The 26,956-nt window shown below is 38.3% G+C and overlaps 2 protein-coding genes across 2 annotated transcripts in view; one reads left to right on the plus strand and one right to left on the minus strand.

The window, feature by feature from the left end:
* The window catches only part of LOC140150021 (germinal-center associated nuclear protein-like), a 177,576-nt gene that overhangs the window by 122,928 nt on the left and 27,692 nt on the right, over positions 1–26,956 (plus strand). The window contains exons 19-26 of the mRNA XM_072172025.1: positions 4,502–4,746; positions 6,902–7,081; positions 7,785–7,988; positions 9,883–10,062; positions 12,262–12,571; positions 14,598–14,771; positions 15,338–15,619; positions 16,602–16,890. Coding sequence (XP_072028126.1) covers positions 4,502–4,746; positions 6,902–7,081; positions 7,785–7,988; positions 9,883–10,062; positions 12,262–12,571; positions 14,598–14,771; positions 15,338–15,619; positions 16,602–16,890 — 1,864 coding nt within the window. The remainder of the gene's footprint in view (positions 1–4,501; positions 4,747–6,901; positions 7,082–7,784; positions 7,989–9,882; positions 10,063–12,261; positions 12,572–14,597; positions 14,772–15,337; positions 15,620–16,601; positions 16,891–26,956) is intronic.
* On the minus strand, positions 17,278–26,426 carry LOC140150636 (monocarboxylate transporter 6-like). Its single transcript, XM_072172696.1, has 4 exons — positions 26,034–26,426; positions 21,481–21,621; positions 18,899–19,690; positions 17,278–18,199 (listed from the first exon to the last, which is right to left on the minus strand). Exons 1-4 carry the CDS (start codon positions 26,218–26,220, stop codon positions 18,084–18,086), a joined length of 1,236 nt encoding a protein of 411 aa, XP_072028797.1. The 5' UTR covers positions 26,221–26,426; the 3' UTR covers positions 17,278–18,083.

Consider the following 26,956-nt stretch of genomic DNA (forward strand, 5'->3'; position numbering starts at 1 on the left):
TTAAGCCAATTTCACCCAAAGGTTCCACACAACTCAAGAGAGTTGTAGATGGTTCCATCGCTATTGAGGCGGCTGCTTATTTTGATGTGTGCCACATCACATGCCCCTCTACTAAGCCAGAATGTTTCTTGGTCAATGAATTTGGCCTCTGTGATGCTGATGATGTCTAGTTGTCTTTAAGTGTTCAACAACTGGGGAACCCTCACGATGGTTCCAAGGTCTTAAGCCCTTGAAGTTTGTTTGGTCTCATCGATATATGAGGCATTGTATTCTTGGCATGAAATATCATATACCACATCAGCTTGATTGTCATCATGGAGTAATATCGATATATTTGATTTCGAGAGTTGTCTTGTGACATCTCGCCAGATGTATCACAAATTATTAATTCAAATCCTATACTCTATCTGCTTTATTTAACACGCACAAAATAGATCAGACATGTCCAGGGATGTAAGTTTTCTGTATTTTTACAGAATTCTGTAATATTTGTAGTCCAGATTTACGCAATTTCTTTTATTTTCAGCCCATTTTGGGCTTTTTAGCCCGAATTTACGCGCTTTTTTCCGTATTTTTTCTTCAGGGTTACTTACATCCCTGCATGTCAACTATATCACTCTTAATGTGGGTCTACTTTTCGGCGTTGTGGTAAAAGCCTAACAATTCCTGCCGATAATGAGCGGATCAAACTATAGAGCCCGCATTTGACCAAAATCCGACAGTCTTTCTGACATACTAGGGATGTAAAGAAGTGTGACAGAACTTTACACATGCTCAGTGGCTCTGGAACCGGGGGGGTGGCCCCTTCAATAATTTTGCCCTAGAGCCCTCCCCCCCATAATCTGAGGTAAAATTCACAATTTTAGGATTAGATTCATAATTTTAAGGTAAAATTCATAATTTTAGGGTATAATTCAAAATGTAGGGTACAATTCATGTAAAAATGTATGCATTTCAAAAGCTTCCTCGCAAAGCACCTCAGAGTAAGCCAAAAGTTTTGGCCCCCTCCCCCCATGTTCAAAATCTTCCGAAGCCTCTGATGCTTACGACTAACTTTGGCTTCATCGCTCAACCCTAATGGAAAGCACACCTTCCATGTGCATGCTTGCCTGCACAAACTCACATGATTTTGTGCAGAAAGAAACAATGATTTGTTTACTTCATTTTTCTTTATATCAATTATAATTTATTAATTTGTCAAAATTCTGAATCCCCTAGGTGCTGAATCAACGAACATCAAAAGAGCAATACATTTATAAAACCCAAGGTTGGGTGGCAATTTTGATACAGTATTCTATAACATGTGAGCAGACAATACAATAAAAAGCTACTCAAGCCCACAAATTTTAAACTCCTGTGTCCTTTCTACCTCTTTTTAACATCTTCAGAGTTCAGACCACAAAGTTCCATTTACAAATGTAGCAGGAATGAGAATCAATAACCATGTGATACAAAATAGGACACTACTAACTGTTTGTTGCCAACTTAGGGGTTACTTGTACCAACTTTTTTTAACAGTTTCAATGTAAACAAACATTACAAAAAGATCATATGATGCCTCATTATCAAATTGGATGTTGTACTTGTTTATTTGCAAGCGCAGGGTCTCACTCACCCACAGCTGTGCCTGATAAATGTCATTGTATATTAGTATTTATACAAGAACTTTGTAGACATTGATGGTGACTAAATTGTTATGCAAATCATCATTGAAATCTCATACACGTAGTAGACATTACACAGGTGATGAAATGGAAAATAAAACCTATACCTATTTCATTTTGTTTACTGATATCAACTGATCTACGCTTTACCTGCCAAGTACCCTTTGTTCCAAGCCGTTTGTGATAAAAATGATAGCAACTTTAGAGGAGCCACTCATAAATTACCCAGGGTAGTTCTCAATAGCCTCTTATGCTGGTGGGTCCAAATCCTAAGGAGTTCCAGGATAGGGGTGCTCAGAAGAAAAGCCCTATATTGTTACTTCTGTTCTAGGGCAAATTGTAGCTACTCTAAATACAATTGGCTACAAGTGATATCACTCATTGCCCAGAGGATGCTGTACTGAGTCAATTCAGAAGGAGGGCCAACTGGAACAAAATATTACTTTGTTCATAAAAGCATAGAAGAGTGTGTTCTACTCGGTAGAACTGCTCTTTGCGCTACAATATTTCTTTTAGTTTTCTTTAAACAAATGGAAATCTTTTTAACATGAAATGTTTGTTTAGTGACAAGTCTAAAGTACATCTTAACTGATATTGTGTCGTAGAATGATATTTCAATGCATAAACAAACGCAACAATAGCATTGTGTTTAGGCTGTTGAACTCGATGATCAATTTTTGACAACAAGATTGGAAATTAAACAAACTTCTGGAGGTATGGCGCAGTAGTTATTGAGAACATGTCACTGGTGCATGATGGCTGTGTTTATGCCCTGTGGGGCATAAGCGGGATTATTAAATATTAAATTTATAGTAACATTCACTCAGATGTCCACTCTCCCCTGTGGTACATTTAGAATCAGGTTATTGAACCATGAGAGTTCCCCGTCCATCAGTGGAGATGTAAAAAAGCTTAATTTGTGAGGTTTGTTTACAGAGAGCTACAACTTTGCATTTCTCTTATAGTCAGGTTTGAAAAGAGTAGAGTGTTAACAACACTCAACTGGTCATGTTGCTGCTTGGATCAATTTAAGTACATGATCTGTGTATAAGGCAACCAAGGGCTGAATTAAGCTGGGAGACGGGAGCCATTTGGCTCCCATGAAACCTAAGATGGTTCCTGTCAAACAAGCCTGAACCAAGAGACAACTTTTGGCAGAAAAGTGGCTCCTGGCTGTTGACCTTCATAACTTGCACCCATGCTCACCTTGAAATTATTAAACAAAAAAAAAAGCGCAATGATTTATAGTGCGCTACGCACAGGCACAACGCCTGGACGTTGATCCACAAGCCTCAGGACACTTTACAGGTTGTCGCTGACCACTACGGGCCCACATCATTCCATAAACCATTTAACAACAAATCAGGGACTTTGCTGCTTCAAGAGCACACACGCTAGACTTTCCATAAATAACCTTCGCAACCAAGATCAGCTCCCCGAGTTTAGTACGGGTTACAACGAGACAATTAGCAGTAAGTTCCTTGTCCGGGGGAATTCAAGCTAACTCAATTAAACAGTGCCCATGTGGAACTAAACTTCCCCTTTGATGAATCAAGTAAGCTTGATTGGATTAATTTTGATTCTAAGACTATATGGTGTGTGCCACTTTTGGTAACAAATAATAGAAGTTTGAATTGGACTTACTCCTTGTGGACTTGAAGTGGCTCCTGGTTTGCATGAAATCCCTGTGAACCAGGAGCCACTTTGGGTGAAAAGTGGCTCCTGGCTGAGACATCCTTATTTTCACCCTTGAAGTCAACAGCCAGAGAGAACGTGAGCTGATTCTGATATCAAGTTCCTACACCACCATCACTTTTTGTGGATTTTGCATACAGTAAATCCCAAATTTGGCATAAAGTACTACATTGTTCCTCCTTCTTCATACTTTTAAAATTGTTAGGTCCTTTAGGGGTAGAGCAGAGTCTTAGTGTGGCTTTTGTAACATAGAAAGGTTTGGAATTAAAGTTATTGAAGCTTAATAGAGCTAACAGTGAATTAGCTGATAGGCTTTTCCATTATGTTACAACTCATTGGCTGATGAAGAAGTAGCAGCTTGTATCAACGCTCACCTACTGGTTTTGTTTCATTAGGTGACCACTTCTGATTCGGTATTCTGATGACTGGCACGTGTCTGTTGGGTTTGTTTTGTCAATTCCTGTAAGGATTAATATCTGTACTTTTTGCAATAAAAGAGATAATTAAGTAAAGAAAACAGATAATGGCTGCACATGAAATATTTATAGAAATTTGGGGTTTTCTCATAGGGATATGCATTGTGCTAGACTGTCCTCTGCAAAGACATCCTTGGGAAAGCACTCCCCAATTCTTTACTCTGTGAAATATTTGATGTTTCATTAAAAATGGAATGCTTGAAATGTTTTATTTATATTTACAAACAATAGCAATCATTCATTCTGGTTTGTACAATTGTAATGTGTTTATATTATGTATTTTTTATTGAGCTTCATCTGTTAAAGAAAGTGTACATATTTGGCATGTGCAATGAGGAGAGTTTTATGTGAAAATAAAAACAAACCTCTTGGATAATAGTTTCAAAAAGGAAATATACAAATCACATTCATATTTAAGCCATTGTATATTTTATGTGATAATCTCAGTTTCTTAATCGTAACTGCTTTATAATTTATAGTGTTCAAATTTATAATATTCAAATTGATCAAGAGAGCATAGTGCATGATTTGAAAATCAACAATATTTTTCCTCTCTGAAGTTTGCTCTTTTGTGGTATTACATAATCTTATTGAAGAATGCACAAATGCTGAGAGAAGTAAAGAAATGTTTGTATAAAGATTATAATAATGAATATTATATCTTAGGCTGTAAAAGATGTGGCTAAAGAGATGTTCATCGAAGTTATCAACGACATGGCCAAAGAACTCAGCCAGAATTTCCTGCAGTGGGTCCACTTTGTCCAGACCGGTTCATTTGAGTTGGTCAACAAGGTCCTGGGAGAGAGTCTGTCAGACCTTAGCAGAGAGGTTGCCATGGAAACATACAGGGAGGAGTACAGAAGAGTGGAAGAGAAGAGACTGGCTGAACAGAGACGGTTGGAACAAGAGAGGTATGTATGGACATTTTGGTTTGGGGAGTATTGAAAGTGTGAAAATGACAGAGCTTGGTTTCATACACTTAACCCTAACACTTCCCAATGGTTTTTTGCTATCGGAAGTTAAGAAATAAACAAGGAGAGAAGATGAACAAAGAAGTCACTGGATTCAAAACTTGGACTCCTTGCGTGCCAAGCTCACGATCACCGACCTGTAGCCACAGAGGTATCAATTATGTGCATATATATGTCATCATATGGGATGTATACATGCGCAGTGGTTATCCTTGTAGTATTTTGTGGTGTTAGGATTAAACAAAATGATCACAGGTATAGAGGAAACAAAGATTTGATGTGATCACTTCCACTCATCAGGACAAAGCCAGACATTTGGAAGTCCAAATTGAGGCAAAAAGATCAGGTGTAAAGATAAGGGACGTTGTGAATATTGTAACTAAACATTGATACACAGCTCAAAGAATATGGTATTATTTGTCCCTGTATTGTCTAAAATAGCCCCTGTAAAATGAAAACGATCTATGAACATTTATCTTTGAGCCATGCAACAGAGATGCCAATCTTCCGATTTAAATCGGAATTCCGATTTTTTTTGTATTTTTCCAAAAAAAATCAGATTTTCTAAAAAAAAAAAAAAAAAATTTTTTTTTTTTTTTTTTTAATAATTTTCAAACAATATTTTTGGCCAAAAATGCAAGTTATAGGCCCTAAATTACTTGTTATTCAAGGTTGGAAACCATAGAAATACTGCTACTTCAAAAAAAAAAATTGCCGATTTTATTTTACAAAGTTGGATAAAGTTGTACATTTTGATTACTTTTGCTTCTATTGAACAGTCAGGAACACATTGAATTAATATACATTGCTAGCTGTTCAGTAGAAGTAAAAGTAATTAAAATGTACAACTTTATCCAACTTTGTAAAATAAAATTGGCAATTTTTTTTTTTGAAGTAGCGGTATTTCTATGGTTTCCAACATTAAATAACAAGTAATTTAGGGCATATAACTTGCTTTTTTGGCCAAAAATATTTTTTTGAAAATTTAACAAAAAAATAGGGGGGGGGGTCAAAAATTTGATGAATCATCGTTTTTATATTACGCATTATATATATCCATTTCAGCCATGTAGGCCATGTTATTAGGCCAAAAAAATACTTTGGAAAATGTCGCTCATGTACAAAAGTATAGGAAACTGAACATTTAAAACCACTTTTTTGGGATGAAGGAAGCATTTTTTCAAAAAAGTCCAAAACTGGTTTTTACGTTAAAAATTGCCTTTTGGGGTGCTAGTTCTGCTAAAATTGCCTGGGCTTAGGTACCTAATTGGCATATTTTATGGTATAATTTTGAGAAAACAAGCCTTGAAGAATATTACATGTATAATAGATAGTCTTCAATACTGCTATCTAGGCTTGTTTTCTCAAAATAACCTTATTTTTTAATCCATTTGAATGTAATTTTACCCTCAGAAATGGTGTCTCCTGCAGTGTAAAATGTGTAGAAACCCTCTGGCTTTGGGGGGCTTCGCCCCCTCAACCCCACCGGGGCTTTGCCCCTGGACCCCACCAGGGGCCCTTAAGCGGGCCCCTGGACCCCCGGCCGTGGGGGCGAGACTTCGGTCGCTTCACTCCCTACGTTCGCAAATTTCAGATTTTTTTTTCATAACCTATTGGCATCTCTGATGCAATGATGTATTAATGATAACTTGGGGAAACAAAATTACCAGAGACAGCAAAGGCATTTGTATTGGGTGTCCCATGTCTTTGTCTTGGTGTTCTTACACCGATCCCCCAAAAATGTGTAACTTTGGACACATTATTTAGCACATGATTGCCTTGGTGCCCTATCAGCAGATTTTAATCAAATTGCCTGCAGCTGGCTTCCCTTGAAAATGAGCTTTTTACCTTAAAAACTCAGTTATATTTTCGTATTTGCCTTATTTGTGGAATGAAAGATCAGGCCACAACCAGGAGTCTATATTAATAAGAGTCTATAGATATATCAGGTCGCTGCAAGGGAAAGACAGATGCAAGAGAGAGAAATACTGCGCAAGGATTCTATATAATCAGTATATGGACTGTGTTACAATTAAGTAAGCCTCTGCTGTAACCAAAGTATGCTGATGACTTTTTTTTATTATTTGTAACACAGGCAACAGAAAGAGCAGGCTGCAGCTAGGGAAAGACAGATGCAAGAGAGGGAAAGACAAATGCAAGAAAGAGAAAGACTGCGCCAGGAGTCTATAGATAGAGTCAGTGCAGAGACTATTGAGAACATCATAGATGAAGTTGTTGCACAAGAGTCACATAACTTAGCCATCATCAATTATAGGTAAGGAAGACTGTGTCAGGAGTCTACATGTAGAGTCAGTGTAGAGATTGTTGAATTTGTGAGGAAGGAGTCACAGAACATAGTCATCATCAGTTTTTTTTTTTAGGTATATGTCAGAAAGACTGCACCAGGAGTCTATACAGAGAGTCAGTGTATGTAGAACCCATAGATTGAAGAGCTACAGATTATTCACCAACATGCGAAGTCCCAGCTGTGCTTTGTATGCACATAGAATTCTCGCATATTCATGAGGGTCGATCATTCGATCGTCCATGTCTAACAAGTTATGCAAAAGACGCAAATATTATGTGGTATGGGCTTAGCCGTGTGTTGCACTTAATGGAACGGTTGGCCCTCATTGATTTCTATTGTTCAGAACAATGGACTATTCCATTTGAAATCCATACACTCCCTATGGAAGACATGCCCTTAATCTTCCATAGAAGGAGTGTGAATTTCAAATGGATTTACCTGAATGAGTGACTCCATCTAAAATCTATACTCCCTGTGTGTAAGATTAAGGTCATGTCTTCAAATAGGTGTGTATGCATTTCAACTGGAATAACCGAATAGAATACGATTAAACCACCAGTTCTGGCTGAACGTCAGTGGTCAATCAGCGGTTGGGTTTTGAAGCCTTCCCTTATTGGTTTATTCCATGTGTAAACTGTGCAAATAATGTTTCGATATTTAATGATTTCAGGGAAGTCCAAGCTCAACTGACACAAGAATCAGTCGCAAGGAGTTCAGAAGTCATCAATTCTGAGATCCTTGAGGAGACCTTACTGGAACAGTGTCATCACCTTGCAGACGATGTCATCCAGATGGCTATACAACAGAGGGATGAGAAACTAGCGGAACTTGAGAAATGTATACTGATGAGTCGCACTGCAAGATACTTACAAAAGTGAGTGTTATTTAACCCACCAAGAACTACTCCCCTTCTTACACCGTATCTGATTGGTTAATTCAGGATATGGTAATCTGAATGACCAATTAAAATACAGCTTTTAAATATTTCAGCTCAATCCTCTTCAGCTGTTCAATAATTCTTACCATGTTGCCAAATTGGCTCATTAAATTATAGACTTCTTGTAGCCAATCAGCAGGCAGTATTCATTGGGCTCAGAAATGAAAGGCGATGCAGTCCCCCATTGTATAAATCAGATGTCCAATGTTGGATTGCCCTTTGTATAAAAGAGCTCAGAAACAGCCTAGTACAGAAATCTTCTATTGAAGAATTATACAACTTTATACCATAAGCTGCTTAATTCCTCAATTGAATCTTCATGTCAAATTTAGAAATGTGAAACCTTCACCTTTTAGGCCAATAATTATGGTAGGCAAATTTTGAGATTTTTGTACCCTCTAAACAATGCTTTCCCCCTGGAAAAAATTACTGGGCTGCTGCAATCAGTGGTATAGCATGAGTCGTCCTGGGGGAACACCCATGATGAGGGGGGCACCAGGCCTGATTGAGGGCACAAGTCATTTTGCGGCAATCTTCTTAAAGGTTTTCTAAATTTTCAAATCAATTTGGAGGATGCCCTGATGATGCTACACCACTGGCTGCAATGACGTGGTACCAGATAAATTGATTGATGTTTGTATTCTAAAAGGAAAATGTTATCAATGTTAGCGAATGATTTAGAACAAATCGCCTATTTTTAGAACCTGACTCAATAATGGAATCATACATTGGAATCTTTACATTAAAACAAAAGTAAATAATAAGGCTCTGTTTCACTTTCAATCATTTATCTTCCTCAACACCTTCATCTTATCTTATATTTACTTCAGTTGAGTAATGTTTATGTATCAATAATATTTGGACTTAGTATTCAATCATACTTATCTTTCATAATATTTGCACTGATGTGTATATATAATAGATATACTGCATATGTAAACATATGTGACATGATCAAGGGGAATGAGTCACATGTCCGCCCTGGTCGAAAATGAGTTTTACACAGATTTCTAAAGAGGACATTTAGAGCTTTCAGAAACTGAAAACACCATGTTTATACGACTTTTCTTCGTGAAGTTACGTCAATTTATCAATCACTAAAAACAATATAAAACAAAAGAATTTTAACACTTTCTTTGCCAATATCTCAAAATCAATATTAGCGACATCCGACTCATTTCCTTTGATCGTGTCACATATATAGTACTATTGTCTGAGTACAATAATATAATTAGTGCCCTCACATCTTTCACATAATTATTGGGAACAATTTATGTATAGAGGGCAGTATGGATATTCCTAATTGATTGAACTTGGGGTAGCAATAAGATAAGATAAGCTGGGCAGTTCTGGGCATTTTGTTCTGTTCTGGTTTTGCTGATGTCAAAGCATTAAGTTTTGTTTTTTATGTCATGCAGGGAATTAACAAACATATAAATTTGTGACACGATCTGGTCTATGGAGGTCAAATGAGGCATTTTTGGGAATTGAGTTACTATAATTATTACTGTACACAATTTCAAATTTGTCACCTTTGGCCTCATGGACCAGATTGTGCCACATTTACAAATCAATATCAAATATTACATAAAATTACCTTGTTGATGAACATCCATTTGATAAACCCCAAAGAAAAAACCCGTACACACTTAATATAGACCTTACTCTGAATGTTGAATCTTTAAATTTGTGGTTTCCCCAATAAAATTTTATAATTAATAAAAGGTTCAAGATCAAAACTTTTGTATCCAAAAATTATTTTATTTATTTCTTTACAAAAGTTGATAGATATTTGTCTCACATATACAAGTATTTTGTACTGTTCCAACAGATGGCAGCGTGTTTACACATTACGTGTGCGGCTAAAGAGGTCGCAGCTGACTTTCCCTGCAGCGCCACCAAACCATTCGCTACTTGATCAGTTACAAGGTCTGTGGCCCTCTAGAGACAGACAGCAGCCAGGCAGGGGACAGGAATCAATAAGTGGCATTACCTTGGATACACCATTTAGGTATTTGTTTGATTCAAAATTTTACTGAGTTCAATTTTTATGCCTCTTATGCCTCCACCGCGAGGCATACTGTTTTTGCAATGTCCGTCCTTCCGTCCGGATGCGATATCTCGGGCATGGATGGGCGGATTGACTTCAGATTTTCAGGATAGGTGGGTCATGGTCAAAAACTCTGGCTACTTTTTTTTGGGTGAGGTTCAAGGTCATGCAGGGGTCATCTGAGGTCAAATTAGCAAAAATAGTCATATGGCCATGAAACTTGGTAGGTACAGTCAAGATGTAGAGCCAAATTTTTGGAAGGTCATTTTGGGGTCATCTGGGGTCACCCAGGGGTCATCTGAGGTCAAATTAGTAAAAACTGTCGTATGGGCATGAAACTTAGAGGGTACAGTCAATATTCAGAGCCAAATTTTTGGAAGGTCATTTCGGGGTCATCTGAGGTCATCCAGGGGTCATCTGAGGTCAAATTAGTAAAAACTGTCGTATGGGCATGAAACTTGGTGGGTACAGTCAACATTTAGAACCAATTTTTTGGAAGGTCATTTTAGGGTCACCAGGGGTCATCTGAGGTAAAATTAGTAAACACTATCGTATGGGCATGAAACTTGGTGGGTACAGTTAACATTTATAGCCAAATTTTTGGAACGTCATTTTGGGCTCACCAGGGGTCATCTGAGGTCAAATTAGTATAAACTACTATATGGGCATGAAACTTGGTGGGTACAGTCAACATTTAGAGCCAAATTTTGGGGTCATCAGGGGTCACCCAGGAGTCATTGAAAGGTTGTTTTGGGGTCATCCAGGTGTCATCTAAGGTCAAATTCAGTCTCCTCTTTTAGGCTTGAAGCTTTGTATCAACTTGTGAATTCCACATCACTCCCTTTAGTGGAGGCATCACGGTCGACGCTGTGCATCGAAAACCGCGACATCCGAGAACCGCGGTCCGTCTAGTTTTTGAAAAATGGCTCCATAATTGTCCGAATAACTATGTTTTCTAAAACAGGCATGAGATTAATGCTCCATTTTGATTTTTACCAAACTGCATTTAAAGCTATGTATATATAAACATTTTTTGTTCCAGTTTCCCACAGACTTAGAATTTTGATAAATTGCAAAAGTATGTTGATATCGGTCATGAAAACTCCAGAGAGAGGTTAAAAGTCACAGGAAAAACTTTATTCAAAGTTTAATGCAAAATATGAAGAAAAAAAATGAGTGTAAAAAAAAAGAAGTGGAAGGCAAGGTTAGAAACTGATTTCAAATATGTTGTCATATCGATCGTATTGGGCTGTTACATTTAAAATCCACACTACCCCTGTGGAAGATTTAGCTGAAGTCTTCTGCAGAAGGAATATGAATTTTGATTAGAATAAGACAAATTAGGTAACTTCCATTTAAAATACATTGTACTCACTCCACTTGTGGAAGATATAGGTAAAGACATAATACAGGGAGAATATGGGTTTTGAAATGATTGACTCTACATTTGAAAAACTAACCCCCTCTGTGCTGTGGAAGACTATTTCCAAAATCTTCCACAGGGGTAGTATGGATTTTAACTTGAATAGCCCATTTTGTGATTTGGTCATTGAAATGTCTTGGAATTTGCAGCCCATTCATTAAATACCACATGTTTAATCTTTTCATTTTGTGGAATGAATTTCTTGTTGAATATCTGGAAGATCCAAACGTTGGGGTGAAGTAAGAGACACTGTAACTTGTTATTTAGTAAGGTAAAGTAATTGTACCGTAAATGTTCATGCCTATATTTTACAGGCCGAATGCACATTCCTCTTTCGAAGCGACTTTGGCCCAGACTCCTATAGGAATAATGTTGTTGTGGGAGGTCGGCTACTCCTCCATCACTACGAGGGCATGACATGATATCACCACCGCCGGGTTACGAACCCGAAACACTCCGATTATGTGTTAGAGCCCATACACTAGTATAGCACTGTGCCTTCACCATGCCCCCATTTATTATCCAAGACTCCTCCATCACAACGAGAGACAGTTGATATGTCTAAGGGCATGACACAATAGTACCACCACTGCGCTTCAAACCCGAAACCCTCCAATTATGAGTTAGAGCCTATACACTAGTATAGGACACTGTGCCTCAATCATGCCCCCATTTAGTATCCAAGACAAATAGGCTGATCCCTTTTACTTCACTTGTTTTGGGTTTTTTTGCTACAGTGTGTTATCTAGTCAGGAAACCGTCGCAAAAACCATCCTTCGCCGTCACTACCTTACGTGCCTTAGAAAACAGAAAGCGTGGGCTTCATTTGACCTACCCACAATGCTTCGCAACACCCTACATCAATCCCAGCATGCATCACAACTCAAAATCAACCACTTGTACTGGAAACTTGTGATGTCACTTCCCGAAGTGGGACCTCAGATGTCACATGACTGGAGCGAGAGTTTTGATTGGTTGCAAGCCAAGCTGAAGAGAGGAAAACTGCAAGATAGATTTTGTGAAGAGACCTTGCATGACTCTGAAAAGGTATAACATTTTTTTAATATGAACAGTCTTGACATAGTGATGGCTAATTTTATAAATACCACGCACACACAAAAATCCACACTTGTATGAGTGGTCAGAATTCTTAGCTTGATTGATTAACAACATTGAAATTGATGTAAATATGCCAAGACTTTTATTAGCTTGAATTTGATACCTCAATTTGTTTAATAGAGAGATTTAAAACTTACCCCAGGTTTTTGAAAATTGGTGTACTTTGAAAAGTTGCAATTTTGCAGAGATCATGCTGTGTAATATTGGTCAACCTAACATATCAAATTGAAAATTATGATCTATTCAACTGGACATACTATTTTGAACTGACAGTTTCACATCTTATTCTAGATGTTTCCTTACCAAGCCCAAGCCGTCTGATTTTTCGGCGGTGATTGGTTATTGATCTGTGACGGGGTCAAGGAATTGAGTTGTCAAGGGATCTTCTTAATAGCAAAACTGTAGGCCCCGCCAGGTTGTGGCGCAGACCTTCTCGTCTGTTTAGAGACATACACAGCTTCTTTCACACCTCTTTCAAACCGCTGTGATTCTCTGTCCAATATGACAATGTCTTGGTTAACCCAATATGTATGTTTGACTCCCTTGAAGTAAATGGTGGCCAATGTTTGTTGTTGATCGTTAAGAACAAGCACTGACCTTAGTCTTTTCATTGTGGAGGCAATTGTACATGGTTGATACCTATCAAGGTGAATCTTTCTGCAGTAACATATGTTGCACTAATTTTTATAATTTTTCCAAAAAATTTAGAAGATAAAAGTTTGATGAATTACTAGTACCGTAACCACCCGGGTATAAGCCCACCTTCGGCTATAAGCCCACCCCTTATTTTTCAAAACATTCTGGGAACAAGGGTGCACTCAGGTATAAGCCCAGTACTAAATTTTGGCCAAGTCAATGCTTTGCTCTCATATTTAAGGGTAGACGAGGTATTGTTGGTCGAGGCAACCTAAAAATCGATTTTCATTATCTATATCAATATATTATTGAAAATTAACGCCTTGATGTTTTGCAAAAGTTCATTCTACAAATTATTTAATTTGCAAACTTGCTTAATTTATTGTTGTTAATGAGTTATGTACGTTTTACAAAAGTGTTGTTGTTTCAGCCCTCTTTACAACGTAACTCAAGAACCGCAGCACCTATAAAAGTGTATCTGTGATATTTTAATTCTTCTCAATCACAACAGTTTAAAATAATTAATAACCTTAAGAACAAATTCAAAACATATCAGTTGATAATTAACATTCCACACTTACAATTTTAAGAAATTGACATAAAAGATAGAAATTACTGGTACATTGGGCATATACAGATGAGGGATAATTGTTCTTATTTTAAAATTCCAGCACTAGTTCTTCCTCGGTTACAAGCCCACCCCATTTTTGAAGTGAAATCTGCCATCTAGGGGGTGGGCTTATACCCGAGTGGTTACGGTATTAGCAGCCAATCTGATGGACAAATGGGGACATGCTGTAAATTGTGCCATGATTTTGTAGTTTTATTTATTTTATTTATTTATTTATAACATTCGGCCAAAGCCAGGCAAAACCCAATAAATAGTGCTCAGAGGCTACTAAATTCAAGGGATGCCTCCAGATATGACGGGACAGGGATATGGGAAGAGGTCCGATTTTAGAAGCAGTAGGAAAACCGGAGCACCCGGAGAAAAACCTGCGAGGACGAGCATGGATCGGCAACCAAACTCACATGTGGCACCGCGGGGAAATGAACCCGGGCCACAGTGGTGAGAAGCGAGTGAGAAGACCACTGTAGTAACGGAGGGGTACAATATCCAGATTAGGCTTTAATCCTGGGCCGAGATCTGTGATGTGGAAGCGTTGCCCCAAGATTCAGTAGGGTACAATTTTCTTTGGGTAGATAAATTTTATATAACTTAATAAATTTTATAAAAAGTTTCTTTCTATCCCTGGATGCCAATGACAGAATGTATTGAAAATTTCTTATTTAATATGTTTTAATTTCTGTTTTTCAGGTTCAGACCCTCAGTCTGTATACAGCAGAGGTGGAGACCCAGCCGGGGCATCAGAGTCATCCAATGAGCATTTGCACTAAGGTCACCAAAGGTCATGTGAGGGACTATGAATTAGGATGCAATCAACTTCTTGGGACGAGTGCATTGTTGTTTGTACTAGATGACCTAGAGGAGGTAAATGAATAACAATGAAATTTAATAGCATGTAGGCCTACCACTCTTTTAATTTAAATTTAATGGAGTGCACAAAAAGTGTTTTAAAATGGCAATATCCCTTCAGATATGTGTACATTTGTGCTGGTTTATGCATACCATGGAATTATACTCGCAGATAAACTTAGTAACATAATGAAATGTTGGATTTTGCAGCGGCAGATTTGAATTGCATGCACTAATCTAATCTAAACACAAAGAAAGATGATAATATCCATACGCTGGAGATGCAACCGCTTAAACACACTGATTCAAATCTGCCAGTGAAATCCAACATGGGGAGTTTTTTGAGATGAGACACTGTAGGTCATTGTCAAAAGTTGCTACTCATCTTATAGTTGCAACTATACTATGATTAGCTTGTAATAGGGGAGAGTTTTTGTTACTACATGAGTCAAAAAAGTTTTAACTCATGCACGCTTTAATTCACAAAAGCGCAGTTCACGTAGGTGCTGCGCCAAGCTGTGTGTATGATATTCTATATCAAAGCTGATCAGAGTATCTGAATGCTAAATTAATGTTATCAGATCCATCATCTAACAAGTTCCGTCCCTGTATTTTCCCCCATCCTTCAGACTGATTGGTCTGAAGCATACCAGAGACTAGTCAGCCTTGTTGATGCCAAGCCAGTCAACCCACCCATCCCTGTGTTGGTGGTCATCCTGAGTGACCAGTGCAATACTAGTAATGTCCAGACATTGTGCGAGGAAGGTCTGAGGCTACCATACCTTCAGCATGGTGGTTTGTTGTCAGTGTATCATGTGATGTCACTGGCAGTGGACATTGAGGATCCTCGGGCTAGTGAAGAAGTAAGTCATCGTTGGGCAGGAAAAACCCCTATGTGTTTGTTGCCCCTGAACATGTGTAAAACAAAACTGCCAACCAGTTACATAAGGGGTTTTGCTTTAAACATGTTCAGGGGCCAATGACACATGGGTTTTTTTTTTCCTGCCCACGACGAAGTTTAATACAAAAACAAAATATTGGGCTATTCCAGTTGAAATACATACCCTGTGGAAGACATGACCTTAATCTCCCACACAGGGAGTGTGAATTTCAAATGGGGTTACCTGAATGGGTGATTCCATTTAAAATCTACACTACCCGCGTGGATGGTTAAGGTCATGTCTTCCATAGGGGGTGTATGGATTTCAACTGGAATAGCCCATTGTGTCATTGATCCAACCAGATCAAAGGTGACAGTCGTAAAATTGAGTTATAACACTATGTATAATCTTGGGAAAGGTTCAATTGTAATTATAATTAAATCTGGTCAACCAGTAAAAACTCACTTTTTGGTTAGATGGAATCACCAACCTTGCGGCCAAAACCAGTTGGGTTGAAGACCCAAGGTTGTCCGAGGTCTATTGACATGGAGGAGCCAGCTTGAATGGAAATGATTCAGCTGTCTATAACATCTTGAGAGCAGTAGTCACAGTCTTGACATTGACAATGTTGTTATTGTTGACTGTGACAGCCATTGGTTTGAAGGAGAGCCAACGAGCAGTATTAGCTACTTGCGGTTCGCCATTATGCACTATGTGCGGGAGAGCCTCGAACTGGCAGCATACATGAAAGGAAGAATTATGTAACCTTACACAGAACGTTATGACTAGTTCAATTCCCATTCATGTATGCTGCCAGTTCGAGGCTCTCCCCGCACATAGTGCATAATGGCGGAACTGCAAGTAGCGAATGGGTACGAGCCAAAGACAAATCACAAAGATTTTCAGCAACTGTTACAATTAATTGATAGTTTTGTAAAATATATTTTAATTTTTGCTTTTTCAGTTATCAGAAGGCCTCCAGTGGTTGGCCACACACTGCCCCCCTCCTCCTCATGTAACCGAAGACACCGTGAGAGGATACATAGACACCGGTCTCATGGAGATGTTCAGTATGCCACTACATGAAGATGCCAAGCTACGTCGTAAAGCAGGCCTACCAGAGCAAGATGCGCAGTATGTGGTGTCCTTGTATAATTCTGTTGTGGCACATCTGGCTGCTGTAGCTAGCTCACGGAGTCTGATGGATTTGTCGTGGCCGTTGATGGAGTTTGGCGTGGCACAGAGAGAAAATGGTAAGTGGGGTGTTTACTGGCAAATGAGGACAAACCGTGGACCGTCCTCGGTACAAGGAGATCTGCAACTTCCACAATTGCATGTACAGGGTGTATCAAAATTGATCAGTATCCAGTAAGCATGGCCAAGAATGCCACATCAAAATGCAACATAACACCCACCTTATTTGTAATTATTTGTTCTAAAAGGTCATAGTATTCATTTCAAGAGGATCTAATGTTGAATTTGGAAGAAGCATGCATTTCATCAGGCAATAAAGCTGAGGGGTACCAATCATTTTGATACACCCTGTATAATGGGTTTGCATGATACATCCTCTATTGTATGTTAAACACATACTATGAAATTTCATATTTATACACGTACTCATTGATACACATAAAAATTTCCTCGGTATGTGGAGTGAGTACACCTTCAGACGTCCGCGTTTGCATAGTCACAATCTGCATCCACATTCAGAGGCGTGTGTGTATGTATGATGAGTGGGTGTTTTCAGTGTTCTTGTCTGTCATGCTATCTGTGTTTCTATTTGTGTGCGAGTGTGTCTGGGTAGATGTTCCCATCGGACAGACCATCTGTGTCTGGCTGTCTATTTCTGTGTCTGACAGGCTGGCTATGCAACAAACAGAATCTTGGACAACTATCCAGTTACTACCACACGGAATAAAGCAATTCTTTGTGGTAACTTTGTAACCAAGATTCAGCTTTGTGCGCTGGGTATAGTATTTCTCATTTCAAGTTAAGAGTAACACTATGTAGATTTCGCAGTGGCAGATTCAAATCGGAGTATATAAAAGGTTACGGACAAAACGCCTTTCTACGCATGTGTACATATATATGCCCTACAGGATTAGATTAGCATGCACAATTCGTATCTGCCATTGTGAAATCCAACATGATGTTACTCTCAACTTGAGACGAGACAGCTAGGCTAGATTATCAGCCTGTTTCTATTCAGAATATTTCCCTGCTTATCTGGCTCTGACTATCGATTTTATTGTCAGTGTGGCTGTCTGTCCACCAGACATGGCTGTCTTGTTTGATATGGTATTTTCCTCCTTTGCATTTAAGTTAAAACTGGTACCTTGCAGAAAATGTTTCAACAACAGAGATTTTGTTTGATTCAACCATTTTGCTTCAGTGAGATTTGTTCAATTTGACCCTTTTCAATGCTGTTTACGATCAGCATATTTCACTTCCTTGGACTACACAAATCTTCTAAACCAATCGAAATAGCAGGAACTAAAAACACAGCAGCTAAAATGTCAAATGATAGGGTGAAGCTTGAAGTCACATCATAGATCGAACCTGTAGTAAGGAATGAAAAGAAGATCAGTGGTCATCATCATCATTATTATACTCATCATCATAATCATCATCATTATCATCATCATCATCATCATCATCATCCTCATTATAATCACCATTGTCATCGTCATCATCATAATTATTGTCATCATTATTGACAACAGTACAATCATCCTTCACCCTCCTCATCATCACTTCATCACATCATAATCATCTCATCATCATCATCTCCTCTTCCTTCTCCTCATCCTCATCCTCCCCATCTTCCTCATCATCATCATCATCCTCCTCTCTTCCTCCTCCTCATTGTCATTCTCTCCTCCTCCTCATCATTGTCTTATCATAGTCGTCATCATCATGAGGACGATGAGGAGGAAGAGAGGATCATCCTGTCCTCCCTCCTCTCCTCCTCTTCCTATCATCATACTCTCTTCCTCCTCTGCATCCTCTTCTCCTCCTCATCCTCCACCTCCATCTCCACCTCCTCCTCTTCCTCCTCCACCTCCACCTCATCCTTATTTTTAATGATGCCAGAGCTCAAACAAGAAATAAATAGATGTAAGCGGAGACCGAATTAAAAAGACAAGTTAATGTCTGCCTTCATTTGTCAATCAAACTCAGAGACTATTTGTTTACGAGTTGTCCTGATGATTCAGTTTCTGAACACAAATAAAGTTTATTTCTTTAAATTCCATTTACCTGTAACGACTCCACTAACGATGGAAGCACACCCCCAGAATAAATGAAACAATGCAATCACGTTATAGTACTGATCTTCATCCGCAACATCCTTACTGATAATATAGATTTCAGCTCCAAGAGCGCCTATTGCCATGCCAAACAAAATGGAAGACAGACTCATTCCAACAACACTAGTGAGTAGAGACGTTAAAATTAATGATACGGCTCCCAAACATGATGACGAGTACATGATATGTTTATAAGTCAGTCTATGATTCAGGGATGGAAGACTTGTTCTGATTATAAGCACACCAATTCCACCACAGCTTGCCACTATCGATGATTCTTTTAAAGATGCTCCGTTTGCAACAGCAAAGGACACAATGTATATTAGCCATCCGTTAAACACATACCCATACACAAATCCAGGCACCAAAACACGAGCCAAGAATGGCTTATTTACAAACAAACGTAGAATCATGTGTGACGTTTTTGTTGTGTCATCCCTGTTTTTCGTCTTGGAATCATCCGATTTACGAATCAATGGTTTCATTTCGATTTGGTTCTGTTCTTGAGTTTTTTCTGAATGTAATAGCGCACTAAATGGTATGGTATGCAGACCAATCCCAGAGGTCAGTAATAGTGCACCACGCCAGCCGTATGTGGAGAGGAACATCTGCGTCAACATCGGCATGATTGTGATCGCAAATGCTGTTGCACAACAGTATATGCTAACAGCCGTTTTGTAGTGTTTGTCGAAGTAGTGTGGTACAATACCCAACATGATGTTTTCTTGAATAAGTAGAAAACCTGAAAAGAGAAATAAACAAATGGGTATAACTTGGGGGAATAAAGTCGCATTCTGCCAGTTGAGATATAAATTACGCAGAACAAAATTTGGGAGAATTAAGTCTCATTGTGCCAAATGAGGTATCAAAATATGCAGAACAAAATTCTCCATATGTGACCGTCCACGGCGAATGAGCCGTAAATTCCTTCCCGGTCAATTTTGTTTTATTTCGTGTTTAAAAATAAACATCATAAACTTAAAAATGGTATATCATTTGACTTCAAACGATATCCAGAAGCGGGTTATGGTTTGTTAAACTTTGCTCCTTCAACAAAATTATAGCTTTTTATGCTTTTACATGTGTCTCTTTTTCCACATTGCTGGCAATAAATATCAAACAGTCATAATTGGCGGTCATTTCAAATCATCCCCAAGTCAACGAGGTTTAAGAAAGTTCTCTCATTGTTAATTGTTGGTTATGCATACCTGTACAAAATACAATGCCTGGTAACCCACCACTTGAACAGGATTTAGCAAAAGCAAACAAAGACCAGAGCTATTAAAAGTTCTATAGCCATATAAGGTAGAAGCTTATTATCCACTTCAACAATAGGATTATTGATTAGTTTTTGACTATCAAAATAAGACAGATGTCGGGCCAGCTTAAGTTACCGGTGAATATGACCTTCGTACACATTTTACATCGTAACTCAGAATACAATTTAGGGAATTTACGGCTCATTTGTGCTGCCGGGTCACATATGTATATTGACCACTTTATTTTGTATATTCTTAAACACTTGAGAAAGTTCCTGCAATCTTATTGGTTCTTAACCATGTCATTTGACATGATACAACACGGTTCAGCCTGTGCGTGTCGATGTGATACATGTATGCGTAATTTGAACTGATCGAAGGCGAATGGGACCGATTGATTCTAAGCCGTAGGTAAAGGATCTAATTTGATAAAAATTGGGTAAACTTATGATTAATAATTTTTATTTGAATTGAATTGTTTTAGATTGAGAATAAAGGTAAAAGGGTAAACTTATGATTAATATTTCAATTTGAATTGAAGTGTTTTAGATTGAAAATAAAGGTATTGTTTTTAGATCCTGACAGTGACAGGCATCTATTGTCTCATATAACATGGTCAACATCAGTAAAACATAACTTTGCCTCATTGTTCTACTTAAAATAATGATGTTGCCATGTTATATGAAATTAAAGATGCACTACGGGGGCTAAAAACAATACCTTTATACTCTAAATTTAGTTTTAAGAGTCTTTAAGAAATTAATTTTGTTTAAAGTTTGAAGAGTTTTTAGTGTTCAGAATGTGACACATATATATAACAATAGAGGTTATTTGTGTTCAATAAGCTGCATATCCTATCAGTGACTGCTATACCTGGTTTAGGACTTTCAAAAGAAGTACTTGCACATGCAACCATGACTGTTTCAAAATAGCCCGCCAAAGTCATGCAGGTAACTCGTGCATTGAATTAGTCTGAATGAGGTATACTAGCATGACTAGGGGAACCAGCGCCTTTTAATAAGTCACACATGAGTAAAGTGGATAACCTCTTTTTGCCAGCGAATTGTTACGTGTAATCCGATTATCACTATGTCAACTGGATCACGCTTTTGAGTTCTGCACCACGATCGAAATGATCATAACACAAAGTCTATGGCATGTACTATCAATTCCAAAAGGTGTGTGATCCGGTTACCAGGGAGTTAAGTAATAACCACTTTGCTGGCGAATTATTGAATCATATTTCTCTTATGGAAGCTAAAAAATATATTACCTGCAAGAAGTATACCAAACAGAAATGTGTATGCATTCTCTGCACATGCACAAACTATCAAGCCGACATTTGAGATTATAGCGCAACTAACCGCTACAACACGAGGACCAAATCTCCCAACTAAGGTATTGGTTAACAGACCTGTAAAATAAAAATAATATTGGAAAGGTTGAATCTTAATGTTTTTACTCCATATATATAATACAGTCAGTGACATCAATCAGTACATTATTTCATTGGGCACACATTTAGTCTGCAGTAAGAATTTCAATAGAATGATGAACACTAAGACAGTGACCAAAACCCGGGTACCCTGGTCCCTACTCATTGACGTCCTACCGGGCCCGAATTCACTTACCCACTGCCGTAATGCCCTCAAAATAAGTCCAAGGCGGTCACTTGCCATGCCCTCTAATGAGCCGTCGGTGCACTGCTGTGCTGCCTTGCCTTTTAAGTGAAAATCCAAGGCAATTATCAACTTGCCCTAAAAATGTTGCCATGCCCCTTCAGATCCTTAATTCGAGGACTTCCCCCGGGTCTTAAAAAAGAAAGAGAGAGAGAAAGAGAGAAGGGAGAAGGAAGAAAGAGGGAGGGAGGGAGAGGGAGTAAGAGTTACACAATTACCTGTAAAGTCACACCTCTAATGAATACAGCACAATGAATACCCACATAGTGAAACCAACTGACTCCTAATTGAATGGTATCTCTGATAATGTCACTGGATCGCTTGGGTCATGACCTTTCATGAACGCATGTGTTTATTAGGGTTGTCTATGGACCCTCCTTCAGAAAACCACTTTCCCACAGGAATATGAGATACACAATTTACACCGTATATGAAGGGGTTATGTAGGGACAATATATTAAAGAACAAAAATTGGATGGATGACATTTGACCTCGGTCAAAATCAATGGTTTGAAGAAAAAAAATGTGCAACTTGGTCAAATTTATGTGTAGATTTTAGACTACTAAATTTGAACAAAATGCAGTTTGGAACTGAAAGAATCATTGATATATAGGTTCTATAATAAAAAATAGAAATATGAATGCAAAATCAAGCATGAAACTATTTAATGTGGGCCTATTAGTATAAGCTGTTGTTTACTCTTTCTTGGTCTATGTTTAATTTCTACAGTGTTTTGAGGCTTCATTCTTCCCCCAAGTTTATGGAATATCTTATAAATTTAGCTTATTTTTGTTTGTGCAGAAATCAGGGAAATTGCATACTGTATACGCTGAAAATCAAGACAAAACAGAACAATACAAAGTACACAAAGATGGTCCATCAGACTGGAAAAAATGTAAATACCTAGGAACATTACTAGATACTAACAAAGATATAAAAAGGAGAAAATGTCTAGCAATAGCATCATATAATCAACTCAAACATTTCCTGCAAAGCAAAAGAGCAAACATTACAACAAAATGAGAATTTTTAATGCGTATGTAGGATCCATTTTTCTATACAATAGTGAATTATGGACATTGACAACAAAACTTGATGTATTTCAAAGAAGTCTACTTAATAGAAGAACAATATCCATCACAAAACTAGATAAAATGACAAATGCTGATCTATATACAAACACAAATGCTGAACCATGGAGCAAAACCATCAAAAGAAGAAGACTAAACTGGGTGGGTCATCTATACAGACTCCCAGAAGAAACTCCAGCACGTCAAGCCCTAGCTGAATTTCAAAGAAAAACTAAGCGTCCTGTCGGACGCCCAAAACCAATGTGGGTGGCGCAAATGCAGAAAGAAGTAGATGAACAAACTCTTACACAGACCAATGACAGAATAGCCTGGAGAGCAGTAGTAGCGTACGCAATGGCAACATAGCCGGAAAGCGTCTACGATGATGATGTATACGCTGAAATTTTCGCGGTGGTTTTATTTTTTGCGAATTTCGCAGATTGATATGTTCCCGCAAAAAAAATAACTCACGAATATATTAAAATGAAGAAATTTATTATGTATTTCATTATATAAGTTGCCAACAACCGCAAATTTAATACCTCACGAAATTGTCAGTGATACTTAAACCGCAAAAATATCTGTACACAAAAATATTGGCATATACAGTAGTTGTTTCAGCCCATGTTCATAATAATCTGTTGCATTTTATCATCATAGTTTTCATATTGCATAACATTATGAAGTTAGCAATGGCATTGACAATATGATATAATCATGAATTCATGATAATAAAACACAACCGATGTATTTTTTATTATTTGTGAAAACAAAATCAAGCATGACACTATTATGTATACATGTACTATGTATCTATTTATTGTGATTGTGTATGTTGGTTGCTCTTTCTATAGGCCTATATTTCCACAAGCGCATGCAGGACTTTTTACAGGGAGCTTTCGAACTTCCAATTCCCCCATATTTTTAAGTCATATGCACAAATTTGTGAAAAATCATGCAAAATCAACCAGCTACCAGAGCTCCCCCCCCCCCCATAGCCAGTCTCTTGGCACTCCCTTCCCTCCATTTATAGTGCATGTCATTATGCTAGCTTGTCAATCAACATTTTATAAAAACTCATGCCTTGACCAATATATTTGTGGATTGCATCATCATCAGTCGGCTGCGGAGCAGGCGACTACAAGCTTACTCCAACTATTACGATCTTGGGCAAGCGTAACAATTTTGTTTGGCTGCAGCATCCCTTCAGTATCTCCCAGGAGGTGCTAGACATACTGTAAGTACAGTGTGCATGGCCGTCTCCGGTTTCCTCTTCCCATGTGGTGGAATATAAAGGGCATATTCTTTCACAGACTCGTCATCTTTAAGATGCAGTATATGGTGGCGAAATGTGAGTTGATGAATCTTGACTCTGGCAACCAGTGGAGTACAGTGGTGTTGTTCAGATTTTAATTATTTCATTTGGAATCAAATCCACACGATTGATGTTTAACATAACTCGCACCCGTACAGCAAGACAGCAAAATAAAATATGAATGAATGAATGAAATGAATGAATGAATAAATGACAGTAACACAGGTTGTCTCAAACAGCTTGATTCTTGTTTCGATTGACAGGGATGGACTTCTCCAAAGGCATCCCAGTTTCCAGATCCTGCCCAGGCTAGTGCTTTTCTTCTTTTTCAGTCTCCAACACCAAGAGCCCATCTTGTATTAACCCTCATTGGTGGTCAAATGTGACCCATCCAAATTTTCTCAGTAATACATAGTGCAATTGTTTTAAATTACCAGCTTGGAGAGTCGGTCAATTACCGGTATATACAACAAAATGTGTGTTTATGTGAAAACAAAAACATGTTGGAGGGACCCATTTTTTTATTAAGCAACAATGTTGGACGAAATGTGTTGGGACACTTGACAGAAGAAACAATGTACAGGGGTGTAGCCAGCTTTCTTGTTTGGGGGGTATAAAACTTTCTTTCTGGTTTTGGTGGAGGCGGGGCAAAGACAAAAATATTTTCATGGTTGCATCATTTTGACCCGGTATTTTTGGTGGGATATAATGTGTGTATAGTGCCAAAAATTGTGTTAATTTTACACTATTTTAGCCCATGATAAGGGTGAATTTTAGTTGAAACAGACTCCTTTCCCCTTTTCTTTTTGTTTGCCTTCCAGAAGTTCTCTTTCATTTTTTTGTCAGGAGAGGGGCACTTTTCTCTTAAATTTTTTTCTCAGAGGTGTCATTAATTGAAGTCCTATACTTTGTCTACTTTATTCAACATGCACAATATAGACCAGAAAGATGAGATGAATAAACCAGAACGGTCAACTATATAATTTTTCTTTCTGGTCTATATTGTGCTTGACTAGTGTTATCAAAATGAGATACATGTAGCATTTAACATTTGTGGTGTACGGTCAGCAGAGTTTGTGGACAGATTATCTCAAGATCCATCAGCATATGCTAGTGAAACTTGTTGGAAGGAACCATATGCACACATTCAGGGTGGTGCCGGGTCAAATTGCAATATTGTCACATGTGCATGAAAATTGGGAATGAAAAAAAAAAAACGTCAAAGTCATCAAAGGTCAAATTGCCATAGATTGTTGCAGGTTCATGAAATTTGGCGGGAACGACCACCAAAGCAAGATCAAAAATGTCAACATCAATTTGTGGTAATTTGGGGGTTCGGTCCAGTAAACCTTTTGTTACCCAAGGTTAAAAGCAAGCAGTGGCAAAAGCAGGCAAGACTTGTGGTTCAAGAACCAACTTGTTAGTCAGAGGGGGCACTCTGCCCCCTTCCCCCCCCCCCAATCCCTCTCTCTCTCCAAGCCATGTTGGGGTATATACAACTGAAATGTTGGTAGGGGTGTGCGGAGTGTAGTGCTGAACTTTTGGAACTGGTCTTCACTGAAAACCCACCCATCGATGTACCAAGATCGCTGAAAATATACCCCAAAACTGTGGCACATCCTGTGACCTTCAGCCTGGGAGAAACCCCCACCCCCAAAGTCTTAAAGCCGCGGGCCACACAAAGTCAGGTGCTGGTCTGCAAAAATTTGGGGGCGCCGGGGTGCCCCCCATTCCGCCCCTGCTTTCACACCAAACACTTACCAACAGTGTATCCCCATGCCACCATCAGTGATACGCACGAGCCAATGACCCATGTGTCGCGTGTAAGCTGCTCAGTCAACACAGGTAATAACACACCTAGACTTTTGATAGATCCAACCACAAAAAAGATAGTGAATGTTACTCCAATTAACACTATCCACGACTTGGCATTGTCCTTTTCAGCCATGGTTGGTAGCCTTTCATTTGGAAAAGACTTCTAAATTTGCTTCTGAATAATGCAAGCATTTGTATGCATGCAGTCAGGCAAGCATAAGCGTATTATCCATTCCATGCAGTCAAAGTCAAGCCAGTAGTTGCATGCAGTCAGTCAAGCATAACCAGATTTTCAGCCATAGTTGGTAGTCTATTTCATTTCAAGCAAGCACAAGCTTGTTATCCAATTCAGATTAATCTGTTCAATTCAGTTGTTGGTTTGTTAACAGGTTTACCAAACTTTTTAGCCCAAATCGCAGGTCAAATAATAAAAAAATCACCCAATTTTTCTCTTAACCATTGGTTTCTATGGGACACGATCACACGAAACTACCGGAAGTCGCAGGAGCCAATGTTGAAAAGTCACCAATTTTTTTCTTAACCATTGGTACTTATGGGCATATCTATGTTATGGGACAGGTAATTGTCAAAAGTTGTGTGGAAAATCTTCAAAAGTCACCCAATTGGGTTACCAAATCACATGTTTGGCAACCCTGATGTATGACCTTTTTTCACTGGAAAGACCTTTTATGTCAATGCTGACCTGTAATTTTTGTGACAGTTTTATTCTTGCGAAATTCACAAATAGAGGTTATAATTATCGCAAATTTAACAACACACAAATGTGAGATTTTGTACATTAATGATAACGTTTGACGCAAATTTCTCAAAAATATCAGCACACACAAAAGTCTTCTGTGTTGGAAATT

This window comes from Amphiura filiformis, chromosome 4, assembly GCF_039555335.1.
Source record: "Amphiura filiformis chromosome 4, Afil_fr2py, whole genome shotgun sequence".
Taxonomy (NCBI): domain Eukaryota; kingdom Metazoa; phylum Echinodermata; class Ophiuroidea; order Amphilepidida; family Amphiuridae; genus Amphiura; species Amphiura filiformis.

Bases quoted from the DNA above. Each gene is read 5' to 3' on its own strand.
- LOC140150636 (XM_072172696.1), bottom strand. From the start codon at position 26,220: ATGGCTGAAAAGGACAATGCCAAGTCGTGGATAGTGTTAATTGGAGTA. The intron at 21,622-26,033 runs GTAAGTGTTTGG...TTTATTTTACAG, and splicing joins GGCATGGGGATACACTGTTG to GTCTGTTAACCAATACCTTA. The intron at 19,691-21,480 runs GTAATATATTTT...TTCTCTTTTCAG, and splicing joins GTTTGGTATACTTCTTGCAG to GTTTTCTACTTATTCAAGAA.